Here is a 27,147-nt window from a genome sequence, read left to right as displayed (position 1 = left end):
TATAAAAGGTACATTTGTTAGACTTAGACTAAACTGCAAAATGAAAAACCTCACAACATACAAGGAGAGGATCATCCTGGAGTGTGCATTAGGCTCAGCTGTTGGGTTCTGGGCTGTGCTCGGGTACATCGGCCTGCTGGCTGTCTTTTGCTTTGTGTTAGCTGTCCTGGCTCGGAAACTACCTGATAATTTTAATGAAGCCAAGCTGATCACCTTCAGCATGCTGATATTCTGTGCAGTGTGGATCACCTTTATCCCTGCATATGTCAGCTCTCCTGGGAAATTCACTGTGGCTGTGGAGATATTTGCCATTCTGGCCTCCAGTTTTGGACTAATATTGTGTATATTTGCTCCAAAGTGTTTCATCATATTGTTTAAGCCAGAGAAGAACACCAAGAAACATTTAATGAACAAAGATCAATCCTGAGATATATGAGGTTAGGAAAAAGTTAAAAGAGACTTTGCAAGCATTGAGGTGGATTTCCAAACAGTTTTGATATTAAACGTAGATGACTGAAGCGATACATTCCTCAGTGTGTGCTACATTTACAGAAAAGCTGAATTACTGTGCTGCAGAATGTGTTGCTCTCATTATTGTTGTCTCTGTGAGCAGGAGAACTCAGCTTTCTCAGTAAATTGGACACTGGGGATTGTATTGCTTTAGTGAACTACATTTACCATCAACACTGATTTGACAGCAACATAAAATGTGACAAACTTTCCCATAGAATACAGCATAATGCTTATAAGCTTTATCAATAAAAGAATGTGCACATTATGCATAATGTTCAACATTCAATACAGTCTTCACCTTTCAATATTGACAAAATATTTTACATGAAATATTTAACAAAGTTTTAACATAAAATGTTTCGTGAATTTCAATGCCATTTGGTGAATATTCTTTTAAAATGTTATAAACAAATTATTTTATGATGAGCTAGATGAGTAAGTGATTCTGTGTTCTGTCTTCACGCAGTCAGATTTTTTTTTTTTTTTTTTTTTTTTTTTTAAGGGATTCTGTATTCACATTATGTAAAATGGGATTGAACCACACAAACAAAATATTAAAGGTGCATTTGTTAGACTTAACTGCGATATGGCCAAAATATAAACATACAATGGCATAAGGGTAGGGCAAAATAAGAAAACCATTTGGGGTTGATAATGATAAGTTTGCAAAAGGAGACCAGAAGAGATTCTCTTTGGTGTACAGTAAACTGACGTACAGTAGAAGGAGGGATTGTTTGTTTGAAAAATCTATATAAACCAGTGATAACACACATGCAGTATTCCCACACAGACAGTTGAGGGATGGAGATCACTGCTCTCTCTATTAGCCTGATCCTGTCTCTGGGTCTGTGTGAGCTGAACTCAGCTCTTGCCTTGAATGTTTCTGGTGCTGGGGTCAGCTCTGAGGCTGCATCTGTAAAATGTAAGCTTCAGGGTACCACTCGTCTACCTGTATTTTCTGTGGATGGTGACTATGTTATTGGTGGTGTTTTCGCCCAACATATCAACATGCACACAGTGAAGCATAACTACACCTACATGCCTGAGCCACTAAGGTGCAAAGGGAGGTAAGTAAGAGGGAGAAATGTGGGATAAGATGATTTTACTGTATGAGGATGGAAATATTCTTAATTTAAATGACGTTCTGACGATTTGGTTTTCAAATCAAGTGCATTTATGACTTTTGACTGTGAGTATGAATTGCAGTTCTCCCATATGTTTTCTGTTAAAGTGACTTGTGCTTATGGAGCTGACATGAGTTTCTGTGTGCAGAATTAAGCCTCGTGGACTGCGCTTCTCACGCGCAATGATCTTCGCCATCGAGGAGATTAACAACAGCACGGAGCTGCTGCCGGGCATCAGACTCGGTTATCAGATCTTCGACTCGTGCGCCTCGGTGCCCGTGGCGGTGCATGTGTCATTCCAGCTTTCAAGCGGCCTGGACCCGGTGTTTTACACCGGCGACAACTGCTCACAGTCGGGTATGGTGATGGCAGTTGTTGGTGGGCCAGGGTCCACGTCATCCATCAGCATGTCGCGCATCCTCGGGCCTTTTAACATCCCTCAAGTGAATGTTTTTGATTTATAGCAAACTGTGTGTTTAATATAAATTTGAGCTGACTGTTTTGTCCCGTAAATAATTAAACTGTTGTTTTTCGTTAGGTGAGCCACTTTGCCACTTGTGCATGCCTGTCTGATAAGCAGCAGTACACGAGTTTCTTCAGAACAATCCCAAGTGACCAGTTCCAGGCTGACGCGCTGGCCAAGCTGGTCAAACACTTTGGCTGGACTTGGATAGGTGCTGTCCGGTCGGATTCAGATTATGGCAATAATGGCATTGCGTCTTTCCTGGCTGCGGCACGCAGAGAGGGGATCTGTGTGGAATACTCTGAAGCTTTTCATCGGACCAACCCACGTAGCAGGATCCAGAGAGTAGCTGACGTTATCCGCAGGTTTCTACATCACTGATTGTACTTTTTTCCCTGTGCTGACACTGACCTTCTGCACAAAGAACCGTAAAATGTGTTAAGATATATCTATATATATAATATATAATATTAATAATATATTATACTAATATTTCATATTTATATCATATTATTTTAGAGACTTATGTTGTGTCTTTTACACTGTCACGTGTATTTCTGTCATATTTGTTATTGGCATTCTTCTACAGAGAGGCCAAATACTGAACTATAATTTTCCATGCTATCTCTCACATGTATTTTTTTGTTTATGATCTCAATTTGATGTTTGTGCTGATATAATTTAATGAAGTATAATGTCTCTCCAGGTCGACATCTATGGTTGTTGTGGCATTTACATCGAATGCAGACATGAAGATTTTGCTAGAAGTGCTTTCTCTTGAGCCTTTTCCGCCTCGCCAGTGGATAGGCAGTGAGGCCTGGGTAACAGACCCAGACATGCTGAGGTTCAGCTTCTGTGCTGGAGCTATTGGATTTGGCATTGAGCAATCAGTCATCCCAGGTCTGAGAGACTTCTTGCTGGACCTCTCTCCCTCTAAAGTGGCTGCCTCTCCACTGCTCACTGAGTTCTGGGAGGATGTATTCAACTGCAGGCTGAAAAAAAGTGAGTGAGTTTAATCTTATGATCTTACCCTTATTTTTTAGGTTTGTTGTTTTCTCTGTCTATCTGAGTGGAGCAGCTGTTGCTTTTAGACTAAATCTGAGTATTTGCATGAATCAGAACTCTGTTGTTATTGAACTGACTAATGAGGAGACAATAAGGTTTATCTATTTCATCTCATTTGAAATTATGATCTTTCAGTTCAGGTTTTGGCATTCTGCTGTCCTGTTTAAGGTTTTGTATAAACTTTGCTACAGGGTTTTTTATGTCAACACTAAAGCCAAGAACACACCCACACAATATAGAGACAGTCTCCAGGCCATTAAGCTAAATAGAGAAGAAAAAATGTAATTACAGCACATATCAGTTTCAGTATATGCTTGTCTGCATGTAATTAAATATTATACCAACTATTATACCAACGTCCGCATCGGACGGCCATTTACTGCGTGTCATTCCCCTCTCTCTGCCCCCTGCTTCCTGTCTCTCTTCAGCTATCCTGTCCATTAAAGGCATGAAAAAGCCCAAAAAAATACATTTAAAAAAAAAAAATTATACCAACAGTAATTTCAGATCTTTTGCGTATTTTAAACACATAAAGATGGGTCTAGTAAGTATGTAAATTACACATTTTTTTATAGTTTAAACATACAGTTTTTTAACATGCACATCAAATCAAATATCAAAAGTAGTTTATATATCCCTAAGGGAAAAAATCAGTTAGTCTGTTAGCTATCAGAAAGAGACATGAGACCACAGTAAAATTCCTTTTATGTTTTTTTATTGTATAAAAAGTTTGTCCATTGAAATAGATTAAATTACATTTCTAGTCTTAGCAACCCTATAATTCAGCACTCACCCACCGCAACCTGCTACCAAACATTTTGGGCTTCAGTATCTTGCTCAAGATTTTCAGCATCTACACTGCCAGTGTCAGGGATTGAAGTAATGGCCTTTCAATTAGTGAATGATGGTTAAAAAATAAGGCTTATACAAATAGAAACAGCAACCACTGAAAAATAAATGAACTGCTGCAAAACTGTTTTTTGATTTGAGAGTGCTTTTAATTGAAAATACATGTTTTACATCTATATAATTGCAATATAGACGAGTTGCTGCAATAAGTTGTAATTTTTAGGTTTGAAAAAAAAATCCCTTTTCTCTGTCTCTCTGTGATTTTAGGTGCAGTCACAAACGAGAGAGTGTGTGATGGAAGTGAAGACATAAAGACGCTCCAGAATCCGTACACTGACACATCTCAGCTCCGGATCACTAACATGGTATACAAGGCTGCTTATGCAATAGCACATGCAATTCATAATGCAGTGTGTCAGGAAAGACAGTCTACAACTCACTGTCACAAATTCACCAGGATAGAGTCTGAAGAGGTCAGTGAAAAACAAATAGGTGACCACACCAATACACCGATGTCCTATTTAAACTTAAAATGTATAAATTCATGATATTGAAACAAATTATATTTTCATTATCTGCTGTGCCAATTTGCACCATCAGTGCAATGCAAATGTTTCATCTTTACCATATTTCTAGGGCCGGAGCACTAACAGTGCGAGGACCCTATTGAAATTGTTCTATTTATTATTATAATGGCAAATGAATCAAGTTTTTTGAGGGCTTTATCATTTTCCAAAACTCACCAGATTTGGAAAAAAATTCAAGCCAGTCGAAAATGTACGTCTTTCATTGGTTTCAGAAATGGGTGTGGCAAAATGACCTAATAGCGCCCCCTAGAATTGAACCCCTGAAACAGGTTTGTCGTAGAGACATGAAATTTGGTACATATTTGTATCAAGAATACCCCAAAACGAACAGGATTGTCAGCAATCTTGGATCGAAAATGGTGTTTTGTTGTTGACTTTTTTTGCCATTTCCACTCCGCATACTTTAACAAACTCCTCCTACAGATTTAATTCAACTTAAACTTCAGACTTAGTCAGTATCATCAGACGGCCTTTGGGATCAAAAGTTATTAAAAGCTATACCAATTGTTACACTATGTGGGTGTGGCATGGCGGCAAAATCTGATGTCTTGGCATAAAACACGAGATTGTTATAACTTTGCCATACTTTGTCCGATCTGGTCCAAACTTCTCCTGCTTCAGAAGAGTCCAGCCCTGAACTCTTCTATATAACAATATTTTATAAAGCCCAGCCCCTTATGCTCTAACCACGACCACTTTGCATACTTTTGCAAACACCTCCAACAGATTTAACCTGATTGACTTCAAACTTGGTCAATACCATCATAAAGCCTTTGGGATCAAAATGTATTAAAAGCTTGACTGACCGTCACGCTATGTGGGCGTGGCAGGGCAGCAAAATATGGCATTTTTTTCATAAAATACGAGACTGTATAGCTTGACCATATATTATCCAATCTGCCTCAAACTTGTCATGCATGATGATAGTTCATCACTGAAAAGTTCTACATTACAATATTTCATAAAGTCCCGCCCCTTATGATTTAACCACACCCCCTTTCATAACTAATTAACTGTTTCTCCTCGAGACTTGTATGAGGTGTCAGTGTACTCAGCAGAGATTCCCTGTTTAACTAGTGATCGATTACCCCGCCTCTTTTGGTTAGCCACTCCCCCTTTTCCATAACTAATGAACCGTTTGTCCGGTGGACTTGTATGAGGTGTCGGTGTACTCAGCAGAGAGTCCCTGTTTAACGGGTCATTGATTTCGTAAAAAACGCAAAAAAAACTGTGAAAGAATCACAGAGCTCAGAAACACCTGAATATGGGGCTGTGCCAATTCGCTATACTTTAACACAGAAGTTTAAGCGTATTTTGAGACTTGGGACTTCATTGGGTCACAGTTTGATCTCACGATAGTCATGAATTCGCAGTTTATGTTTGATGCTTTTTTCAGCGCGTTTCAGAGTTTATAATGGGTGTGTATTCGGCGGAATGCTCAGAGCTAGAGTGGATGACATCACAGCTAGAGTGGAGAGAGGCTGGGACTTTTTTCTGATATTTTTCTCTGAAAAACATCAAATCAGATAAGGGCAAATCGTAGAGAATCTTGTGCTTGTCACAAACATCCTACACTGAAATCAATAAGACTTACGGATTTGGCTCAGTGAGCCTGATTGTGACAGCAATTCCAACTAAATGTTCCATAGAAACTTACGTAAACAGAAAAATCCCAATTTATAAACTGTGATTTTGCTCACATTTTCTTTAGTACAAATAAGAAACCTACATCAACGGATTCAGAAGACAATTTTCTTTCTGATGATGCTAATATTTTGTTGTTAGGACTCATGTTTTTTTTTTTTTAAATAAAGAGTAGTTTGAGGGATTGATGAGACATTGTGTGCCTCTCCCCTTTCCACTTTTATAATGATGACGTAAACACCAACACAACCAGCAAAGTCATGACGAGACAGGCCTTCAAAATAAAAGCCCACAATGGTATCTGTATGTTAACAGGAATCTTGGACCATTTTTTTTTTTTTTTGTTCATAACAAAGCGACAAATACTCAAAACAATAACTCGTTTGTGCAAAGCAACGACTAGTTTAGTACAATAAAGTCCTGATAGGTAACTGTCTTAAAAGGAAACCCAGGAATATGAATAATTGTTAAAAAGCGAAGATCTGTTGTTTTAACAGCAACAGGTAGTCATTGTGAAGCAATAATCTGTTGTGCATGAAGCAAGGAGTATTAAAGTAATCAGTAGTCGTTGTGAAGCAACAAGTGAATTAGTAGAATAAAAGCTTGAGAGGTAACTGTGTCTAAACAGGAAATCCAGCAGTACGAGTATTCGTTGCAAGGTAAAGTAATTATATCTTTATAAGAAGTTAACAAAGTGGCTGTATTGTAAAAGCACATTCTCAACCTTTCAGCTTAAATTTTATCGTTTATTTTCTCTTACTTTATTTTATCCTCACAGGTTCTTATGCAGTTAAAGAAAGTAAATTTTTCTCGAAATGGTTATGATGTGTCATTTGATGGCAACGGGGATCCTGTGGCTACATATGAGCTGATTAACTGGCAAAAAACTAAGAGTGGCAACGTGGAGATGGTGACAGTGGGACACTATGATGCATCACTGCCGGTTGGCCAGGAGTTCCGTATCAACAGGAACCTCACCTGGGTGGAGGGCAGCACACAAGTAAGGAGCCCAAAAGTTCGAGTTTAACAAATTTAAGTATAAAATCTGAAAGTCTTACATGGTATGAATTGTTTTTGGTCCAATTCTACAATTCTACAATGTCATTTGGCAGACGCTTATATCCAAACCGACGTACAAATGAGAGGTAATACACCACAAGCAAAGATGAAGTCAAGAAGCATAGCAAGAGTAAGTCCCGTGGGTTAAGTTTGAGTCCATTAGGACCTAAGTGTTTTTAGGTTGCGCAAGCAGTCAGTGCGATACTTAATGTGTCATTTGTGTCGATCAAGTGTGAAGGTGTCAGTAAAGAGTTGGGTCTTCAGTCTCTTCTTAAAAATTGATAAGGACTCAGCAGATCGGATGGAGTTTGGAAGGTCCTTCCACCACCGGGGAACTACAGAGGAGAAGAGTCTGGTTTGAGATGTAGAGCCCTGCAGCGGCGGAGGAGCCAGACGTCTTTCACCACGAAGAGTACAGTGGGCGGGAGGGTATGTGGACCAGAACAAAGGAGGTCAGATATGCAAGGGATGTGCCAAGTTGCTATTTTGTATGCAAGAGACAGGGCTTTGAATTTGATGTAGGCTGCGACTGGGAGCCAGTGCAGAAAGATGAGTAGCGGAGTGACATGTGCTCTCTTGGGCTGGTTGAAGACCAGATGCGTCGCTGCATTCTGGATCATCTGCAGAGGCTTGGTGGTGCATGCAGGGAGTCCTGCAAGTTGAGAGTTGCAGTAGCCCAAGTGTGATGTCCCGAGGGCCTGAACCAGGAGTTGTGTTGTTTGCTTGGTCAGGTAGGGTCTGAATTTCCTGATGTCGTATAAGGCGAACCCACACAGTCTTGCAATTGAGGACACATGAACCTTGAAGGTCAGTTGGTCATCAGTCATGACATCCATGTTGATGTGTCCGCAAGGTGAGCAGAGGTTCAGAATGTGGGTTTGTTTGCTGGGAAGGGAAGGAACAGCTGGGTATCATCACAAAAACAATGGGATGAGAATCCATGATTGCGAATGATTGCACCAAGTGAGGTGGTGTAAATTGAGAAAAGAAGGGGGCCTAGCACTGATCCTTGAGGCACCCCAGTGGAAAGATTTTGTAGTTTGGATACTTCTCCCTTCCATAATACTTTTAAAGATCTCCCTGCAAGGTAGGATGTGAACCATCAGAGGGCAGAACCTGATATACCAAGTTTTGTAAGTGTAGAGAGGAGGATTTGGTGGTTAACAGTGTTGATGGCTGCATAGAGGTCCAGCAGCCATAGGGCTGATGGTTGGCCAGCTGCTCTAGTCAATCCATGTTCCTCATGCCTATACCTGCTGTAAAAAGATTAATAACAAAGTTACAGCATTCTTGCATAATACTACCCCTTCATCTTATCCAAAAATGTTCCCTTGATTGAAGATTGTTGGCGACTTGGGCAAAATTTGGTTGGGGTAATTTGAAGAATGCAGGCCGATGATCAGCTAATTTTGAAAAAAAATGATGAGTGTGTGAGAGATTACACTAAGCTTCATTCATAAGAAAACACCTCACCTGAAAGAAAATGACCAATCAGAGCCAAGTGGACTCGAACGTAGCAGTAAATCATGTTAATGGCTGCTTGTGATCTGCAGTCAAACTAGGAAGCACTTTTCCAAGATTCTGTTTGTTGACTTTGTGCAAGAGAAGCTTTCACTCCACTTTAAATTCTGGCTTTTTTAATCTACTTTAGCTTTTTAACCTCAGAGCTGTGTAGAACATCTGAATATATGATATTTTGTTTTGTTTCTTTGTGCCAGGTACCTGTGTCAGTGTGCTCTGACAGCTGTCCTCCAGGAACTCGTAAAGTGCTGCAGAAAGGAAAACCCATCTGCTGTTATGATTGTTTACCATGTCCTGAGGGAGAGGTTAGCAATGCTACAGGTATTTTTATTTTCTCCAAATATATATTGACTGTACAACATACAGTACTTTACAGTATGTCTCCTAAAAGCCCCTTTGCTTTATATTCAGATTCCTCTGATTGTTTCCCATGCCTCAAGGAGTTCTGGCCTAATGCAGAGAGGGACACGTGTCTCCCCAAGCCTGTAGAGTTTCTTTCCTTCAACGAGGTCCTAGGAATCATCCTGGCTGCATTCTCAGTTGGTGGTGCCTGTCTTGCCATGATAACAGCGGCTGTGTTCTATTGTCACAGGACATCCCCAATTGTCAGGGCCAACAACTCTGAGCTGAGCTTCCTGCTGCTCTTCTCTCTGACTCTGTGTTTCTTATGTTCATTAACTTTCATTGGAGTGCCCTCTGAGTGGTCCTGCATGCTGCGCCACACAGCATTTGGGATCACCTTTGTCCTCTGTATGTCTTGTGTTCTTGGAAAAACAATAGTAGTGTTAATGGCCTTCAGAGCTACACTCCCAGGAAGCAATGTGATGAAATGGTTTGGTCCTACACAGCAAAGAATGACTGTAGTGTCTTTCACGTTCATTCAAGTTATAATATGTACTATTTGGTTGGTTCTTAATCCCCCGTTCCCAATGAAAAACCTCACAACATACAAGGAGAGAATCATCCTGGAGTGTGCATTAGGCTCAGCTGTTGGGTTCTGGGCTGTGCTCGGGTACATCGGCCTGCTGGCTGTCTTTTGCTTTGTGTTAGCTGTCCTGGCTCGGAAACTACCTGATAATTTTAATGAAGCCAAGCTGATCACCTTCAGCATGCTGATATTCTGTGCAGTGTGGATCACCTTTATCCCTGCATATGTCAGCTCTCCTGGGAAATTCACTGTGGCTGTGGAGATATTTGCCATTCTGGCCTCCAGTTTTGGACTAATATTGTGTATATTTGCTCCAAAGTGTTTCATCATATTGTTTAAGCCAGAGAAGAACACCAAGAAGCATTTAATGAACAAAAATCAATCCTGAGAAATATGAGGTTTGAAAAATAAGTGATTTGCAAGCATTGAGGTGGTTTTCTCATAAGTTTTGAAAGTAAATGTAGATGACTGAAGCGATACATTCCTCAGTGTGTGCTACATTTACAGAAAAGCTGAGTTACTGTGCTGCAGAATGTGTTGCTCTCATTATTGCTGTCTCTGTGAGAAGGAAAACTCAGCTTACTCAGTAAATTGGACACTGAGGATTGTATTGCTTTAGTCAACTACATTTACCATCAACACTGATTGGACAGCAACATAAAATGTGACAAACCTTTCCATAGCATACCGCATGAAGCTTATAATGTGCACATTCAACCAGTTTTACATAACATTTTCACAAATGTTTTGAAGATATTAATGCCATGCTATGAACTTATTTAAAACATATTCTTTTATGATGAGCTAAATGAGTAAATAAAGAAGGTTAAAATGCAAAAAAAAAGGCTTGGTTATGTGTTCTGTCTTGACACTGTCATGAAATTATTGCTTATTAAAAAATATCTTTTCACACAATATCTAAATGGGATTGAACGACACAAACAAGTTATAAAATGTACATTTGTTAGACTTAGACTAAAGTGCAATATGAGCTAAAAAGGAAAAAGAGTATAACGGTTGGATGAATTTGGGAAACCATTTTATGTTTACCATGATAATGCAAGAGGAGGAAAAGACACATGGGAACTGTATGCGGAGAAATAATTCTCTTTGGTGTACAGTAAGCTGCTGTACAGTAGAAGGAGGGATGATTTGTTTGGAAAATCTATATAAACCAGTGATAACACACATGCAGTATTCCCACACAGACAATTGAGGGATGGAGATCACTGCTCTCTCTATTAGTCTGATCCTGTCTCTGTGTGAGCTGAACTCAGCTCTTGTCTTGAATGTTTCTGGTGCTAGGGTCAGCTCTGAGGCTGCACCTGTAAAATGTAAGCTACAGAGTACCACTCGTGTACCTGCATTCTCAGTGGATGGTGACTACGTCATTGGTGGTGCTTTCTCTATACATTACAACATGCACACAGTGGAGAATAACTACACCTACATGCCTGAGCCACTAAGGTGCAAAGGGAGGTTAGTAAGAGGGAGAAATGTGGGATAAAAGGATTTTAGACTGTGTGAGAATGGAAATGTTCTTAATTTTTTATTGACTTGCTGACAATTTGGTTCACAGATACAGTTCACTTACAGTGGATATGAATGGCAGTTCTACTATATATATCTGTGAAAATTGTTGCATGTGCTTATCGAGTTGACATGAGTTTATGTGTGCAGCATTATCCCCCGTGAACTGCGCTTCTCAAGTGCAATGATCTTCACCATCGAGGAGATTAACAACAGCACGGAGCTGCTGCCGGGCATCAGACTCGGTTATCAGATCTACGACTCGTGTGCCTCGGTGCCTGTGTTTGTCCATGTGGCATTCCAGCTTTCAAACGGCCTGGACCCGGTGTTTTACACAGGCGACAACTGCTCACAGTCTGGTATGGTGATGGCAGTTGTTGGTGAGTCTGGGTCCACGCCATCCATCAGCATGTCGCGCGTCCTCAGGCCTTTTAACATCCCTCAAGTAAATGTTTTGAATTCATGGCAAACTGTGTGTTTAATATAAAGTTGAGCTGATTGTTTTGTCCCGTTCAATAATTGCACTGTTGTTTTTCGTTAGGTGAGCCACTTTGCCACGTGTGCATGCCTGTCTGATAAGCAGCAGTACCCGAATTTCTTCAGAACAATCCCAAGTGACCAGTTCCAGGCTGATGCGCTGGCCAAGCTGGTCAAACACTTTGGCTGGACTTGGATAGGTGCTGTCAGGTCGGATTCAGATTATGGCAATAATGGCATGGCGACTTTCCTGGCCGCAGCACGCAGAGAAGGGATTTGTGTGGAATACTCTGAAGCTTTCTATCGGACCAACCCACGTAGCAGGATCCAGAGAGTAGCTGACGTTATCCGCAGGTTTCTACATCACTGATTGTGGTTTTGTTTCATGTGCTGACACTGACCTTCTGCACACAGAACCATTAAACGTGTAAACATTTAAGGTTGAAGATTTTTATTATCTAAGACACCTTAGAAGTGTATCTTTTACACCACATGTATTTCTCTTATATTTGACAGTGTTCTTCATGTCAGTGAGTCCAAATTCTAAACTATAGTTTTCTATGCTATCTCCCACATGTATGTTTGTATTTATTATCTTACTTTTATGTTCATGTTTACCTAATATAATGAACTACAATGTCTCACTAGGTCAACAGCTGTGGTTGTTGTGGCATTTACAGCCAATGAAGACATGAGGATTTTGCTAGAGGAGCTTTCTCTTGAGCCTTTTTCACCTCGCCAGTGGATAGGCAGTGAGTGTTGGGTAACAGACCCAGACATGCTGAGGTTCAGCTTCTGTGCTGGAGCTATTGGATTTGGCATTGAGCAATCAGTCATCCCAGGTCTGAGAGACTTCCTGCTGGACCTCTCTCCCTCTAAAGTGGCTGCCTCTCCACTGCTCACTGAGTTCTGGGAGGATGCATTCAACTGCAGGCTGAAAAAAAGTGAGACAGTTGAATCTTATGTGAGGGTCATTGTATATCAGTTTTGTTGTTTTTCTCTGTCTATCTGAGTGGTGCAGCAGCCTTAAGACCAAATCTGGGATTTAGCATGAAATCTGTTGTTACTGGACTGAGTCATGAGGAGGCAATAAGGTGCATCACTTTGAACCTCACTTGAAATTATTATCTTTCAGGTCAGGTTTTGGCATTCTGCTGTGTTGGAGGTTTTGTATAAACTTTGCAACAGTGTTTTCATTTCAATGCTAAAACCACAAACACAAGCACACAATATAGAGACAGTCTCCAGGTCATTAAGCTAAATAGAATTGAAAAATTGTAATTACAGCACATATCAGTTACAAATTATGCTTTTCTGCATTTAATGAATGTATTACTCAGACAGTGATTTCAGATTATTTACTTAAAAAAAACACTATAACACTGTTCAAGTCAGTATGTTAATTATATATTTTCACAGTTTAAATATAAACAGTTTTTTTAACATGCACATATTGTCACTGTCAGTTTGTATACACAGAAACAGACATGACACCACAGTCAATTCCTTGTATGTGTACAGATATTTGACCAGTTAAATAGACTGAATTATAATAGAAAAATGGATTGATTTTAAAAAGCACTTTTCTAGTCTTTGCAACATTACAAGTCAGCACTCACCCATTCACATACATTCATACATTGGTGGCCGAGGCTATCATGTAAGGTGCTACCAAATCATTTTAGGCTGCACTATCTTGCTTAAGAATTTTACCATCTACACTGTCAGTGACAGGGATCTAACTAACGGCCTTTCAATCAGTGAATGATAGTTGAAAATAGGGCTGATGGAAGCGGAAACAGCAACTATACAAAAATTAAATAAAGATGTCTGCAAAGTACTGTTTTTTGTTGCGAGAATGCTTTAACCTAAAAATGCAATTACTTGTAATTTTTAGGGTTGAAAAAACATCCCTTTCCTCTGTCTCTGTGTGGTTTTAGGGGCAGACACAAACAAGAGTGTGTGTGATGGAAGTGAAGACATAAAGACGCTCCAGACTCCGTACACTGACACATCTCAGCTCCGGATCACTAACATGGTATACAAGGCTGTTTATGCAATAGCACATGCCATTCATAATGCAGTGTGTCAGGAAACAAATTCTACAAATCACTGTGACAAATTCAGCAGGATAGAGTCTGAAGAGGTCAGTTGAAACCACCAGGTGAACACACCAATGTCCTTTTTATAGCTATAATGTACATTTTTATGGAATTAAATGGTTAACCTTTAAAATGTTATTTATTTGAATATATCAAGTATTTACTTCATTCTCACAGATTCTCATGCAGTTAAAGAAAGTACAGTTTTCTAAAAATGGTTATGATGTGTCATTTGATGCCAACGGGGATCCTGTGGTCACATACGAGCTGGTGAACTGGCAAAAAACTGAGAGTGGCAACATCGAGTTGGTGACAGTCGGACACTACGATGCATCACTGCCTGTTGGCAGAGAGTTCCGTATCAACAGGAACCTCACCTGGGTGGAGGGCAGCACACAAGTAAGGAGCCTAAAAGCTCTAGTTTAAAATATACGGTTGCCCATAAAGTTGGAATAATTTTGTTTTCACACACAATTCACGAGTTATTGTGGTTTCATTTTCACCGTGATGTGTTTGGAATTGATTAATTAATAATGTTTTGAGAAGATATACACTTTATCTGTAAATTATGAGTCACCTCCTCACAATCATTTCATGGAAAGAGGTAACAAATACTTTTTTTAACTTGAAGGGCGACAGTGTATTTAAATTTAAAATTTTACAGTCTCACATCATATGAAGTGTTTTAGGTCCCTGTTCCTCTTGCCTGTACTCGAGTTAAAAATGAATTCCAAAGTTACAGCATTTAAGCATAACACTCCCCTTCATCTCATCCAAAAGTGTTCCATTGCTGAATTGCAGTACAGGGATAGTCATATAAAAAATAATTTTTGACTTGATTGTTGTAGATTTTGGAAAAATTAAGTTGGTTTAACTTAACGATTGCATGCCCATGATCAGCTAATTTTGAAGAAATATGGTGAGTGGGTGAGAAATTACACTGAGCTTCATTTGTGAGAATCCACCTTGCCTGAATGAAAACAACCAAACAGAGCTGAGTGGACTCAAGGCCATTTTGGAGCACAGACAAGGAGTGTCTCGGTGACTTGAACACAACATAACCCCTCTCAGATGTAGGAAGAGTCACACTCACCCAGGCAAGTCTCACTCTAAAGTTAAGTGCAACATGCAGGGAAAGGATACCAGTGATTTTATGTAATTTGCTAGGTTATCCTTTGGTAGCTGCATCCTTGGTAGTATGAACCTAGGTTGGTTTAGCAACACTAACACTCTACTCCAAGTCCTGGTATTTTTACCAACTTTAGCTTTTAACCTCAGATCTTTGTAGCACATCTGAATATATGATATTTTCTTTATATCTTTGTGTCAGGTACCTGTGTCAGTGTGCTCTGACAGCTGTCCTCCAGGAACTCGTAAAGTGCTGCAGAAAGGAAAACCCATTTGCTGTTATGATTGTTTACCATGTCCTGAAGGAGAGATTAGCAATGCTACAGGTATTTTTATTTTCTCCAAATACATATTGACTGTACAAAATATAGAGTAGTGTACAGTATGTCTACTAAAAGGACGCTTTGCTTTTTATTCAGATTCCCCTGATTGTCTCCCATGCCTCAAGGAGTTCTGGCCTAATGCAGAGAGGGACACGTGTCTCCCCAAGCCTGTAGAGTTTCTTTCCTTCAACGAGGTCCTAGGAATCATCCTGGCTGCATTCTCAGTTGGTGGTGCCTGTCTTGCCATGATAACAGCGGCTGTGTTCTATCGTCACAGGTCATCCCCGATTGTCAGGGCCAACAACTCTGAGCTGAGCTTCCTGCTGCTCTTCTCTCTGACTCTGTGTTTCTTATGTTCATTAACTTTCATTGGAGCGCCCTCTGAGTGGTCCTGCATGCTGCGCCACACAGCATTTGGGATCACCTTTGTCCTCTGTATGTCTTGTGTTCTTGGAAAAACAATAGTAGTGTTAATGGCCTTCAGAGCTACACTCCCAGGAAGCAATGTGATGAAATGGTTTGGTCCTCCACAGCAAAGAATGACTGTAGTGTCTTTCACGTTCATTCAAGTTATAATATGCACCATTTGGTTGGTTCTTGATCCTCCATTTCCAATGAAAAACCTCACAACATACAAAGAGAGAATCATCCTGGAGTGTGCATTAGGCTCAGCTGTTGGGTTCTGGGCTGTGCTCGGGTACATCGGCCTGCTGGCTGTCTTTTGCTTTGTGTTAGCTGTCCTGGCTCGGAAACTACCTGATAATTTTAATGAAGCCAAGCTGATCACCTTCAGCATGCTGATATTCTGTGCAGTGTGGATCACCTTTATCCCTGCATATGTCAGCTCTCCTGGGAAATTCACTGTGGCTGTGGAGATATTTGCCATTCTGGCCTCCAGTTTTGGACTAATATTGTGTATATTTTTTTTTTTTTTAGTCGTGACATCATTAATCTTGTCGCTTGCTTAGTGCATCTGAGGGCGCAACTCCTTCAGTCACCCTTTTCTGTTGGGGATGGTCCCTTAGCCTTTGTTCAACCAAGAACTACCTGCAAGGCAGCAGGACTATTTAACCATAGCTGGTGCAGGGATTGGTATGCAGCCAGGGTGTATCCACACAACGGTGAGCCTTGTGCTACATACCTAAGGGGTCCCTGCTCCTCCAGTGGACTATGCACGGCAGGGGCGTCCTTTTCCCTGAGCCAGGGGTAAACCTGACCGCACACCGGACTTACAATCCAGGAGCTGGGAGCAGCAATGGCCGACAGGACCCGATGGAAAGACGTGTCATCTAGGATCTCGACGACAGTCGAAGGATGATGATGATGATGATGATGTGTATATTTGCTCCAAAGTGTTTCATCATATTGTTTAAGCCAGAGAAGAACACCAAGAAGCATTTAATGAACAAAAATCAATCCTGAGAAATATGAGGTTTGAAAAATAAGTGATTTGCAAGCATTGAGGTGGTTTTCTCATAAGTTTTGAAAGTAAATGTAGATGACTGAAGCGATACATTCCTCAGTGTGTGCTACATTTACAGAAAAGCTGAGTTACTGTGCTGCAGAATGTGTTGCTCTCATTATTGCTGTCTCTGTGAGAAGGAAAACTCAGCTTACTCAGTAAATTAGACACTGAGGATTGTATTGCTTTAGTCAACTACATTTACCATCAACAGTGATTGGACAGCAACATAAAATGTGACAAACTTTTCCATAGCATACCGTATGAAGCTTATAATGTGTGCATTCAACCAGTTTTATGTAACATTTTCACAAATGTTTTGAAGATATTAATGCCATGCTATGAACTAATTTAAAACATATTCTTTTATGATGAGCTAAATGAGTAAATAAATATGGTTAAAATGCAAAAAAAGGCTTGGTTATGTATTCTGTCTTCACACTGTCATGAAATTATTGCTTATTAAAAAAAAACCTTTTCACACATTATGTAAAATGGGATTGAACGACACAAACAAGATATAAAAGGTACATTTGTTAGACTTAGACTAAACTGCAATATGAGCAAAAAAGAAAAAAAAAAGGGTGTAACGGTTTGATAAAGTTGGGAAACCATTTGGTGTTTACAATGATTATGCAAGAGGAGGAAAAGACACATGGGAACTGTATGCGGATAATATTGTACGGCCCATAGAAAGAATTCTCTTTGGTGTACAGTAAGCTGACGTACAGTAGAAGGAGGGACGGTTTGTTTAAAAAATCTATATAACTCAGTGATACCTCACATGCAGTATTCCCACACAGACAGTTGAGGGATGGAGATCACTGCTCTCTCTATTAGCCTGATCCTGTCTCTGGGTCTGTATGAGCTGAACTCAGCTCTTGCTTTGAATGTTTCTGGTGCTGGGGTCAGCTCTGAGGCTGCATCTCTAAAATGTAAGCTACAGGGTACCACTCGTCTCCCTGCTTTCTCAGTGGATGGTGACTACATTATTGGTGGTGCTTTCTCTATACATTACAACATGCACACAGTGGAGAATAACTACACCTACATGCCTGAGTCGCTAAGGTGCAAAGGGAGGTTAGTAAGAGGGAGAAATGTGGGATAAGAGGATTTTAGACTGTGTGAAGAAGGAAATGTTCTTAATTTTATTGATTTCCTGATAATTTGGTTGACAGATGTAGTTTAAAATAACGTATTTACAGTGGATATGAATTGCAGTTATACTATATATATCTGAAAATTGTTAAATGTGCTTATGGAGTTGACATGAGTTTCTGTGTGCAGCATTATCCCCCGTGAACTGCGCTTCTCACGCGCAATGATCTTCGCCATCGAGGAGATTAACAACAGCACGGAGCTGCTGCCGGGCATCAGACTTGGTTATCAGATCTACGACTCGTGCGCCTCGGTGCCCGTGGCTGTGCATGTGGCATTCCAGCTTTCAAACGGCCTGGACCCGGTGTTTTACACAGGCGACAACTGCTCACAGTCTGGTATGGTGATGGCAGTTGTTGGTGAGTGTGGGTCCACGCCATCCATCAGCATGTCGCGCGTCCTCGGGCCTTTTAACGTCCCTCAAGTAAATGTTCTGAATTTCTGTCAATCTGCTTGTTCAAACTTGAGCTGATTGTTTTGTCCCGTTCAGTAATTGCACTATTGTTTTTCATTAGGTGAGCCACTTTGCCACTTGTGCATGCCTGTCGGATAAGCAGCAGTACCCGAGTTTTTTCAGAACAATCCCAAGTGACCAGTTCCAGGCTGACGCGCTGGCCAAGCTGGTCAAACACTTTGGCTGGACTTGGATAGGTGCTGTCCGGTCGGATTCAGATTATGGCAATAATGGCATGGCGTCTTTCCTGGCCGCAGCACGCAGAGAGGGGATCTGTGTGGAATACTCTGAAGCTTTCTATCGGACAAACCCACGTAGCAGGATCCAGAGAGTAGCTGACGTTATCCGCAGGTTTCTACATCACTGATTGTAGTTTTTCTCCTTGTGCTGACACTGACCTTTTAAATACAAAACCACAACAAATGTTATAAAATATAATCATTTTTATCAGCCCCATTAACACAGGAAATATATGTCTCTAACCTTTTGGATAATTCTCTCATATTCATCAGAGACATTGTGAGCCAATGAGACCGAATGATGTTTGATTAAAATGTCTTGATACACGTTTAAAAACATACTTTTTATGTGATATGGTATAATATATAATGCACAATATCTCCAGGTCGACAGCTATGGTTGTTGTGGCATTTACATCGACTGTAGATCTGAGGATTCTGCTAGAGGAGCTTTCTCTTGAGCCTTTTCCACCTCGCCTGTGGATAGGCAGTGAGTCTTGGGTAACAGACCCAGACATGCTGAGGTTCAGCTTCTGTGCTGGAGCTATTGGATTTGGCATTGAGCAATCAGTCATCCCAGGTCTGAGAGACTTCCTGCTGGACCTCTCTCCCTCTAAAGTGGCTGCCTCTCCACTGCTCACTGAGTTCTGGGAGGATGCATTCAACTGCAGGCTGAAAAAAAGTGAGACAGTTGAATCTTATGTGAGGGTCATTGTATATCAGTTTTGTTGTTTTTCTCTGTCTATCTGAGTGGTGCAGCAGCCTTAAGACCAAATCTGGGATTTAGCATGAAATCTGTTGTTACTGGACTGAGTCACGAGGAGGCAATGAGTTGCATCACTTCGAACCTCACTTGAAATTATTATCTTTCAGGTCAGGTTTTGGCATTCTGCTGTGTTGGAGGTTTTGTATAAACTTTGCAACAGTGTTTTCATTTCAATGCTAAGGCCACGAACACAAGCACACAATATAGAGACAGTCTCCAGGTCATTAAGCTAAATAGAATTGAAAAATTGTAATTACAGCACATATCAGTTACAGCATATGCTTGTCTGCATTTAATGAATATATTACTCAGACAGTGATTTCAGATTATTTACTTTAAAAAAAAACAGGATAACACTGTTCAAGTCAGTATGTTAATTATATATTTTCACAGTTTAAATATAAACAGTTTTTTTAACATGCACATATTGTCACTGTCAGTTTATATACACAGAAACAGACACGACACCACAGTCAATTCCTTGTATGTGCACAGATACTTGACCAGTTAAATAGACTGAATTAAAATAGAAAAATGGATTGATTTTAAAAAGCACTTTTCTAGTCTTTGCAACATTACAAGTCAGCACTCACCCATTCACATACATTCATACATTGGTGGCCGAGGCTATCATGTAAGGTGCTACCAAATCATTTTAGGCTGCACTATCTTGCTTAAGAATTTTACCATCTACACTGTGAGTGTCAGGGATCTAACTAACGGCCTTTCAATCAGTGAATGATGGTTGAAAATAGGGCTGATGGAAGCGGAAACAGCAACTATACAAAAAATAAATAAAGATGTCTGCAAAGTACTGTTTTTTGTTGCGAGAATGCTTTAACCTAAAAATGCAATTACTTGTAATTTTTAGGGTTGAAAAAACATCCCTTTTCTCTGTCTCTGTGTGGATTTAGGGGCAGACACAAACAAGAGAGTGTGTGATGGAAGTGAAGACATAAAGACGCTCCAGACTCCGTACACTGACACATCTCAGCTCCGGATCACTAACATGGTATACAAGGCTGTTTTTGCAATAGCACATGCCATTCATAATGCAGTGTGTCAGGAAACAAATTCTACAAATCACTGTGACAAATTCAGCAGGATAGAGTCTGAAGAGGTCAGTTGAAACCACCAGGTGAACACAGCAATGTCCTTTTTAAAGCTACAATGTACATTTTTATGGAGTTAAATGGTTAACTTTTAAAATGTTATTTATTTGAATATATCAAGTATTTACTTCATTCTCACAGATTCTCATGCAGTTAAAGAAAGTACATTTTTCTAAAAATGGTTATGATGTGTCATTTGATGCCAACGGGGATCCTGTGGCCACATATGAGCTGGTGAACTGGCAAAAAACTGAGAGTGGCAACATCGAGTTGGTGACAGTCGGACACTACGATGCATCACTGCCTGTTGGCAGAGAGTTCCGTATCAACAGGAACCTCACCTGGGTGGAAGGCAGCACACAAGTAAGGAGCCTAAAAGCTCTAGTTTAAAATATACGGTTGCCCATAAAGTTGGAATAATTTTGTTTTCACACACTTTTCACTAGTTATTGTGGTTTCATTTTCACCGTGATGTGTTTGGAATTGATTAATTAATAATGTTTTGAGAAGATATACACTTTATCTGTAAATTATGAGTCACCTCCTCACAATCATTTCATGGAAAGAGGTAACAAATACTTTTTTTAACTTGAAGGGCGACAGTGTATTTAAATTTAAAATTTTACAGTCTCACATCATATGAAGTGTTTTAGGTCCCTGTTCCTCTTGCCTCCCTCGAGTTAAAAATGAATTCCAAAGTTACAGCATTTAGGCATAACACTCCCCTTCATCTCATCCAAAAGTGTTCCATTGCTGAATTGCAGTACAGGGATAGTCATATAAAAAATAATTTTTGACTTGATTGTGGTAGATTTTGGAAAAATCTAGTTGGTTTAACTTAACGATTGCATGCCCATGATCAGCTAATTTTGTAGAATTGTGATGAGTGGGTGAGAGATTACACTGAGCTTCATTTGTGAGAATCCACCTTGCCTGAATGAAAACAACCAAACAGAGCTGAGTAGACTCAAGGCCATTTTGGAGCACAGACGAGGAGTGTCTCGGTGACTTGAACACAACATAACCCCTCTCAGATGTAGGAAGAGTCACACTCACCCAGGCAAGTCTCACTCTAAAGTTAAGTGCAACATGCAGGGAAAGGATACCAGTGATTTTATGTAATTTGCTAAGTTATCCTTTGGTAGCTGCATCCTTGCTAGTATGAACCTAGGTTTGGTTTAGCAACACTAACACTCTACTCCAAGTCCTGGTATTTTTACCAACTTTAGCTTTTAACCTCAGATCTTTGTAGCACATCTGAATATGTGATATTTTGTTTATATCTTTGTGCCAGGTACCTGTGTCAGTGTGCTCTGACAGCTGTCCTCCAGGAACTCGTAAAGTGCTGCAGAAAGGAAAACCCATCTGCTGTTATGATTGTTTACCATGTCCTGAGGGAGAGATTAGCAATGCTACAGGTATTTTTATTTTCTCCAAATACATATTGACTGTACAAAATATAGAGTAGTGTACAATATGTCTCCTAAAAGGACGCTTTGCTTTTTATTCAGATTCCCCTGATTGCTTCCCATGCCTCAAGGAGTTCTGGCCTAATGCAGAGAGGGACACGTGTCTCCCCAAGCCTGTAGAGTTTCTTTCCTTCAACGAGGTCCTAGGAATCATCCTGGCTGCATTCTCAGTTGGTGGTGCCTGTCTTGCCATTATAACAGCGACTGTGTTCTATTTTCACAGGACATCCCCGATTGTCAGGGCCAACAACTCTGAGCTGAGCTTCCTGCTGCTCTTCTCTCTGACTCTGTGTTTCTTATGTTCATTAACTTTCATTGGAGCGCCCTCTGAGTGGTCCTGCATGCTGCGCCACACAGCATTTGGGATCACCTTTGTCCTGTGTATGTCTTGTGTTCTTGGAAAAACAATAGTCGTGTTAATGGCCTTCAGAGCTACACTCCCAGGAAGCAATGTGATGAAATGGTTTGGTCCTCCACAGCAAAGAATGACTGTAGTGTCTTTCACGTTCATTCAAGTTATAATATGCACCATTTGGTTGGTTCTTAATCCTCCATTTCCAATGAAAAACCTCACAACATACAAGGAGAGGATCATCCTGGAGTGTGCATTAGGCTCAGCTGTTGGGTTCTGGGCTGTGCTCGGGTACATCGGCCTGCTGGCTGTCTTTTGCTTTGTGTTAGCTGTCCTGGCTCGGAAACTGCCTGATAATTTTAATGAAGCCAAGCTGATCACATTCAGCATGCTGATATTCTGTGCAGTGTGGATCACCTTTATCCCTGCATATGTCAGCTCTCCTGGGAAATTCACTGTGGCTGTGGAGATATTTGCCATTCTGGCCTCCAGTTTTGGACTAACATTGTGTATATTTGCTCCAAAGTGTTTCATCATATTGTTTAAGCCAGAGAAGAACACCAAGAAACATTTAATGAACAAAGATCAATCCTGAGATATATGAGGTTTGAAAAAAAAGGGAATAGAAATTTGCAAGCATTGAGGTGGTTTTGTCATAAATTTTGAAAGTAAATGTAGATGACTGAAGCGATACATTCCTCAGTGTGTGCTACATTTACAGAAAAGCTGAGTTACTGTGCTGCAGAATGTGTTGCTCTCATTATTGCTGTCTCTGTGAGAAGGAAAACTCAGCTTACTCAGTAAATTGGACACTGAGGTATTGTTTTAGTGAACTACATTTACCATTAACACTGATTGGACAGCAAAATAAAATGTGACAGACTTTTCCATAGCATACTGTATGAAGCTTATAATGTGCACATTCAACCAGTTTTATGTAACATTTTCACAAATGTTTTGAAGATATTAATGCCATGCTATGAACTTATTTAAAACATATTCTTTCATGATGAGCTAAATGAGTAAATAAATATGGTTAAAATGCAAAAAAAGGCTTGGTTATGTATTCTGTCTTCACACTGTCATGAAATTATTGCTTATTAAAAAAAACCCTTTTCACGCATTATGTCAAATGGGATTGAACGACACAAACAAGATATAAAAGGTACATTTGGGAACACATGGGAACTGTATGCGCATAATATTGCACGGCCCATAGAAAGAATTCTCTTTGGTGTACAGTAAGCTGACATACAGTAGAAGGAGGGACGGTTTGTTTAAAAAATCTATATAACTCAGTGATACCTCACATGCAGTATTCCCACACAGACAGTTGAGGGATGGAGATCACTGCTCTCTCTATTAGCCTGGTCCTGTCTCTGGGTCTGTATGAGCTACAGAGTACCACTCGTCTACCTGCTTTCTCAGTGGATGGTGACTACGTCATTGGTGTTGCTTTCTCTATACATTACAACATGCACACAGTGGAGAATAACTACACCTACATGCCTGAGCCACTAAGGTGCAAAGGGAGGTTAGTAAGAGGGACAAATGTGGGATAAGAGGATTTTAGACTGTAAGGATGGAAATGTTTTTAATTTTAATGATGTTCTGACAATTTGGTTTACAGATCCAGTGCGCTTATCACTTATTGACAGTGAATATGAATTGCAGTTAAATATATCTGTGAACACTTTTACACATGCTTATAGAGTTGAAATTAGTTTCTGTGTGCAGCATTATGCCCCGTGAACTGCGCTTATCAAGTGCAATGATCTTCGCCATCGAGGAGATTAACAACAGCACGGAGCTGCTGCCGGGCATCAGACTCGGTTATCAGATCTACGACACGTGCGCCTCGGTGCCCGTGGTGTTGCATGTGGCATTACAGCTTTCCAGCGGCCTGGACCCGGTGTTTTACACCGGCGACAACTGCTCACAGTCTGGTATGGTGATGGCAGTTGTTGGCGACTGTGGGTCCACGCCATCCATCATCGCGTTAACATCCCTCAAGTAAATGATGCAATTAAATAGAAGACAAAGCTTTCCTAGCTATCATGGATGCAGAAGTCTACCAAAATGAGGAGAGTAGCTGGGTGGCTCCATTACTTACTCCATTAGCTTTTCAGGCTCCTAGGCGACGCCTTCCAAGCAACAGGGAGCAAGCTTTGAAACGCCTCTGCTCACTTCGGAGAACCCTGGAGAAAAAGCCAGAAATGAGAGAACACTACATCAAGTTCATGCAAAAGATGTTGGACAGTGACCAAGCTGAACTTGCTCCATCTTTGGACAAAGGGAAAGAGCACTGGTACTTACCAACCTTTGGTGTGTATCACCCTACCCAGAGACGTGTCGTTTTCAATTCAAGCGTCGAGTGTGATGGAACCTCGCTCAATGATGTCCTCCTGAGAGGACCAGATTTGAATAATACTCTGCTGGGAGTTCTTCTGCGGTTCCGTAAAGAATCTGTGGCTCCTACAGCAGACGTGGAGCAAATGTTTTATTGCTTTGTCGTCCGAGAGGAAGACAGGCATTGTCATCGGTACCTCTGGTATGAGGATAACGACATCAGCAAGAATGTGACTGAGTACAGGATGAAGGTCCATGTTTTTGGAAACAGCCCATCACCTGCTGTGGCCATATACTGCATGAGAAGAGCAGCGCAAAAAGGTGAACAAGAACATGGTTCTGATGCAAGACAGTTGGTCGAGAGGCAGTTTTACGTTGATGAAAGTCTCACCTCAGTCGCCACACCTGAAGAGGCAATAGATCTCCTCACACGAACCAGAGAAATGTTGGCTGAATCCAACCTCCGACTGCACATACTGGCATCAAACAGCAGCCAGGTGATGGAAGCGTTTCCAGTAGAGGGTCGAGCCAAGGATCTGAAGGACCTGGATCTCGGAGTGGATCCCCTCCCTGCCCAGAGTAGTCTAGGCCTCTCTTGGAATTTAGAAACAGACAGCTTTACTTACCTGGTGTCCTGCGCATTAAAACCATACACTCGGAGAGGTGTGTTGTCAACGGTCAACAGTTTGTTAGACCCCTTGGGCTTTGTAGCTCCTGTGACAATGCAAGGGAAAGCACTTCTCCGAGAGTTTAAGTAAGTAAGTAAGTAAAGTTTATTTATAGAGCACTTTTCATAGATACAATCACAAAGTGCTTTACAACAGGGATAAAATGCAGTACAATATAGAGTTGATAGAAAAAACACACACAAGAACATGTAACTTCACATATGGCCAGGAAACATCAACATCAGGGGAAAGCTTGCCTACAGAGATATGTTTTAAGTTTTTTCTTAAAACTGTCTGTGGACTCTATGCTTCGTAGGGTCAGTGGAAGTGCATTCCAGAGGCGAGGGGCACTGGCCTGGAAAGAACAGTCACCTCGCATTTTAAAATGGGTCCGGGGAACCATCAAGAGTTTCTGATCTGAAGACCTTAGTGAGTGTGAGGGAGAGTAGGGTCTCAGCAGTTCAGCAATGTACACGGGAGCTTGATCATTTAGGGCTCTAAAAGTAAGTACTAAAATCTTAAAATGAATCCTAAAATTAACTGGTAGCCAGTGTAAAGAGTATAAAATAGGGGTGATATGGTCTCTTTTCCTAGCTCCAGTTACGAGCCTTGCTGCCGCGTTCTGTACAGTCTGAAGGCGATTTACAGCTTTTTTGTTAAAACACATAAAAAGAGTGTTACAATAATCAATGCGCGATGACACAAAGGCATGAATTATCATCTCCATTTCAGTTTTTGAGATCATGGTCCTCAGTTTAGCTATATTCCGTAGATGATAAAAGCAGTTCTTCACCAACTGTTTACAGTGGTGGTCCAGGGACATGTCCTTGTCAAACACAACTCCTAGGTTACGTAAGCTAGGTTGAACAGAGGGACTGTTGCGGCGATCTGGGTAAAGAGCGTCTGTGTGCATGCTGCTGCCCGTACGTGTCGGCGGGCGCGCTCTGTGTGCGCGCGTCGGTGGCGCGCATCGGCGCGCTGCTGCGGCGCACCTCACCAAGTGGGCACAATTACTGCAATCAGCGGCACACACCAGAGTCACACACGCCAGAGACACACATGTCGGTTGGCAGGAGGAGAACGGCAGAGACAAAGAGCAGCAGAGAGAAAGAGAAAAAGGAAAAGAAGTAAACTCACTTCACAAAACGCATTGGGAAAAAGGACTCAAATCAAAAGGGCTACCGGTAAGCCTGTCTCCACTGGACTGTTTGAGTGTTTTTGGTCTATGATGTGTATGGATGAGTGATAAGTTGATTATCTGTTTTATTAGTCAAATATTTCTGTTAAAATGGTTGTTAAAATCTACAGTAAAATCAGTTTAAAATGTTTGATTTAATTTAAGGTAAAAAAGTATTAAAATGAGGAAAAAACTGGTTAATTTGAAAGTAAATGATTAAGTGTTTTAATTTCTAAGTCACACGGTACTTTAAGTCAATGTATGTTTAAATATACTTTTTATTTAGTATAATGCACTTGCATTGAAATGTACTTACCTTGGTTGATGCTGTATTTTATTTACATCTGTTTATTCTTGTTTGTTTAAAGGTTTTTCACCTTTCTTCATTGGTCGTTGGAAAATAAACTAAGAATGAGTGAAATCCTTGGTCTGACTGGTCCTTCCTTTTCAAGTGTGGGAAGCCACTGCGTAAATACACTTGACAGTGAAAAACCGCCTGGGACCTGTGACCAGCGAAGACTCCACCTGCGGCCACAACCGAGAGGGAGGACACTCCACCTGGGGGCCTGGAGGATAAAGCCTGCTGTCTGTTAGCCGAAGAGCACAAAATGGCTGAATCAAAGTCACT

At 40.7% G+C, this 27,147-nt stretch overlaps 3 protein-coding genes across 3 annotated transcripts; all 3 read left to right on the top strand.

Annotated features, from left to right (window-relative positions):
• Positions 1–1,314: 1,314 nt before the first annotated feature.
• LOC131969903 (extracellular calcium-sensing receptor-like) lies at positions 1,315–10,141 on the top strand. Its single transcript, XM_059331132.1, has 8 exons — positions 1,315–1,580; positions 1,786–2,080; positions 2,176–2,465; positions 2,807–3,102; positions 4,282–4,487; positions 7,024–7,245; positions 9,023–9,146; positions 9,237–10,141. Exons 1-8 carry the CDS (start codon positions 1,315–1,317, stop codon positions 10,139–10,141), a joined length of 2,604 nt encoding a protein of 867 aa, XP_059187115.1.
• Positions 10,142–10,972: 831 nt separating this feature from the next.
• On the top strand, positions 10,973–16,735 carry LOC131969902 (extracellular calcium-sensing receptor-like). The gene is made up of 9 exons (XM_059331131.1): positions 10,973–11,232; positions 11,434–11,728; positions 11,825–12,114; positions 12,409–12,689; positions 13,701–13,906; positions 14,040–14,261; positions 15,193–15,316; positions 15,410–16,226; positions 16,621–16,735. Exons 1-9 carry the CDS (start codon positions 10,973–10,975, stop codon positions 16,733–16,735), a joined length of 2,610 nt encoding a protein of 869 aa, XP_059187114.1.
• Positions 16,736–17,721: 986 nt separating this feature from the next.
• LOC131970239 (extracellular calcium-sensing receptor-like) lies at positions 17,722–22,920 on the top strand. Its single transcript, XM_059331581.1, has 8 exons — positions 17,722–17,855; positions 18,063–18,357; positions 18,449–18,738; positions 19,013–19,308; positions 20,307–20,512; positions 20,646–20,867; positions 21,799–21,922; positions 22,016–22,920. The coding sequence occupies exons 1-8, from the start codon at positions 17,797–17,799 to the stop codon at positions 22,918–22,920; spliced, it is 2,397 nt and encodes a 798-aa protein (XP_059187564.1). The 5' UTR covers positions 17,722–17,796.
• The last annotated feature ends 4,227 nt before the right edge of the window (positions 22,921–27,147 follow it).

Source organism: Centropristis striata, chromosome 4 (assembly GCF_030273125.1).
Source record: "Centropristis striata isolate RG_2023a ecotype Rhode Island chromosome 4, C.striata_1.0, whole genome shotgun sequence".
NCBI classification, from domain to species: Eukaryota; Metazoa; Chordata; class Actinopteri; order Perciformes; family Serranidae; genus Centropristis; species Centropristis striata.
This window is presented reverse-complemented; position numbering and strand designations above follow the sequence as displayed.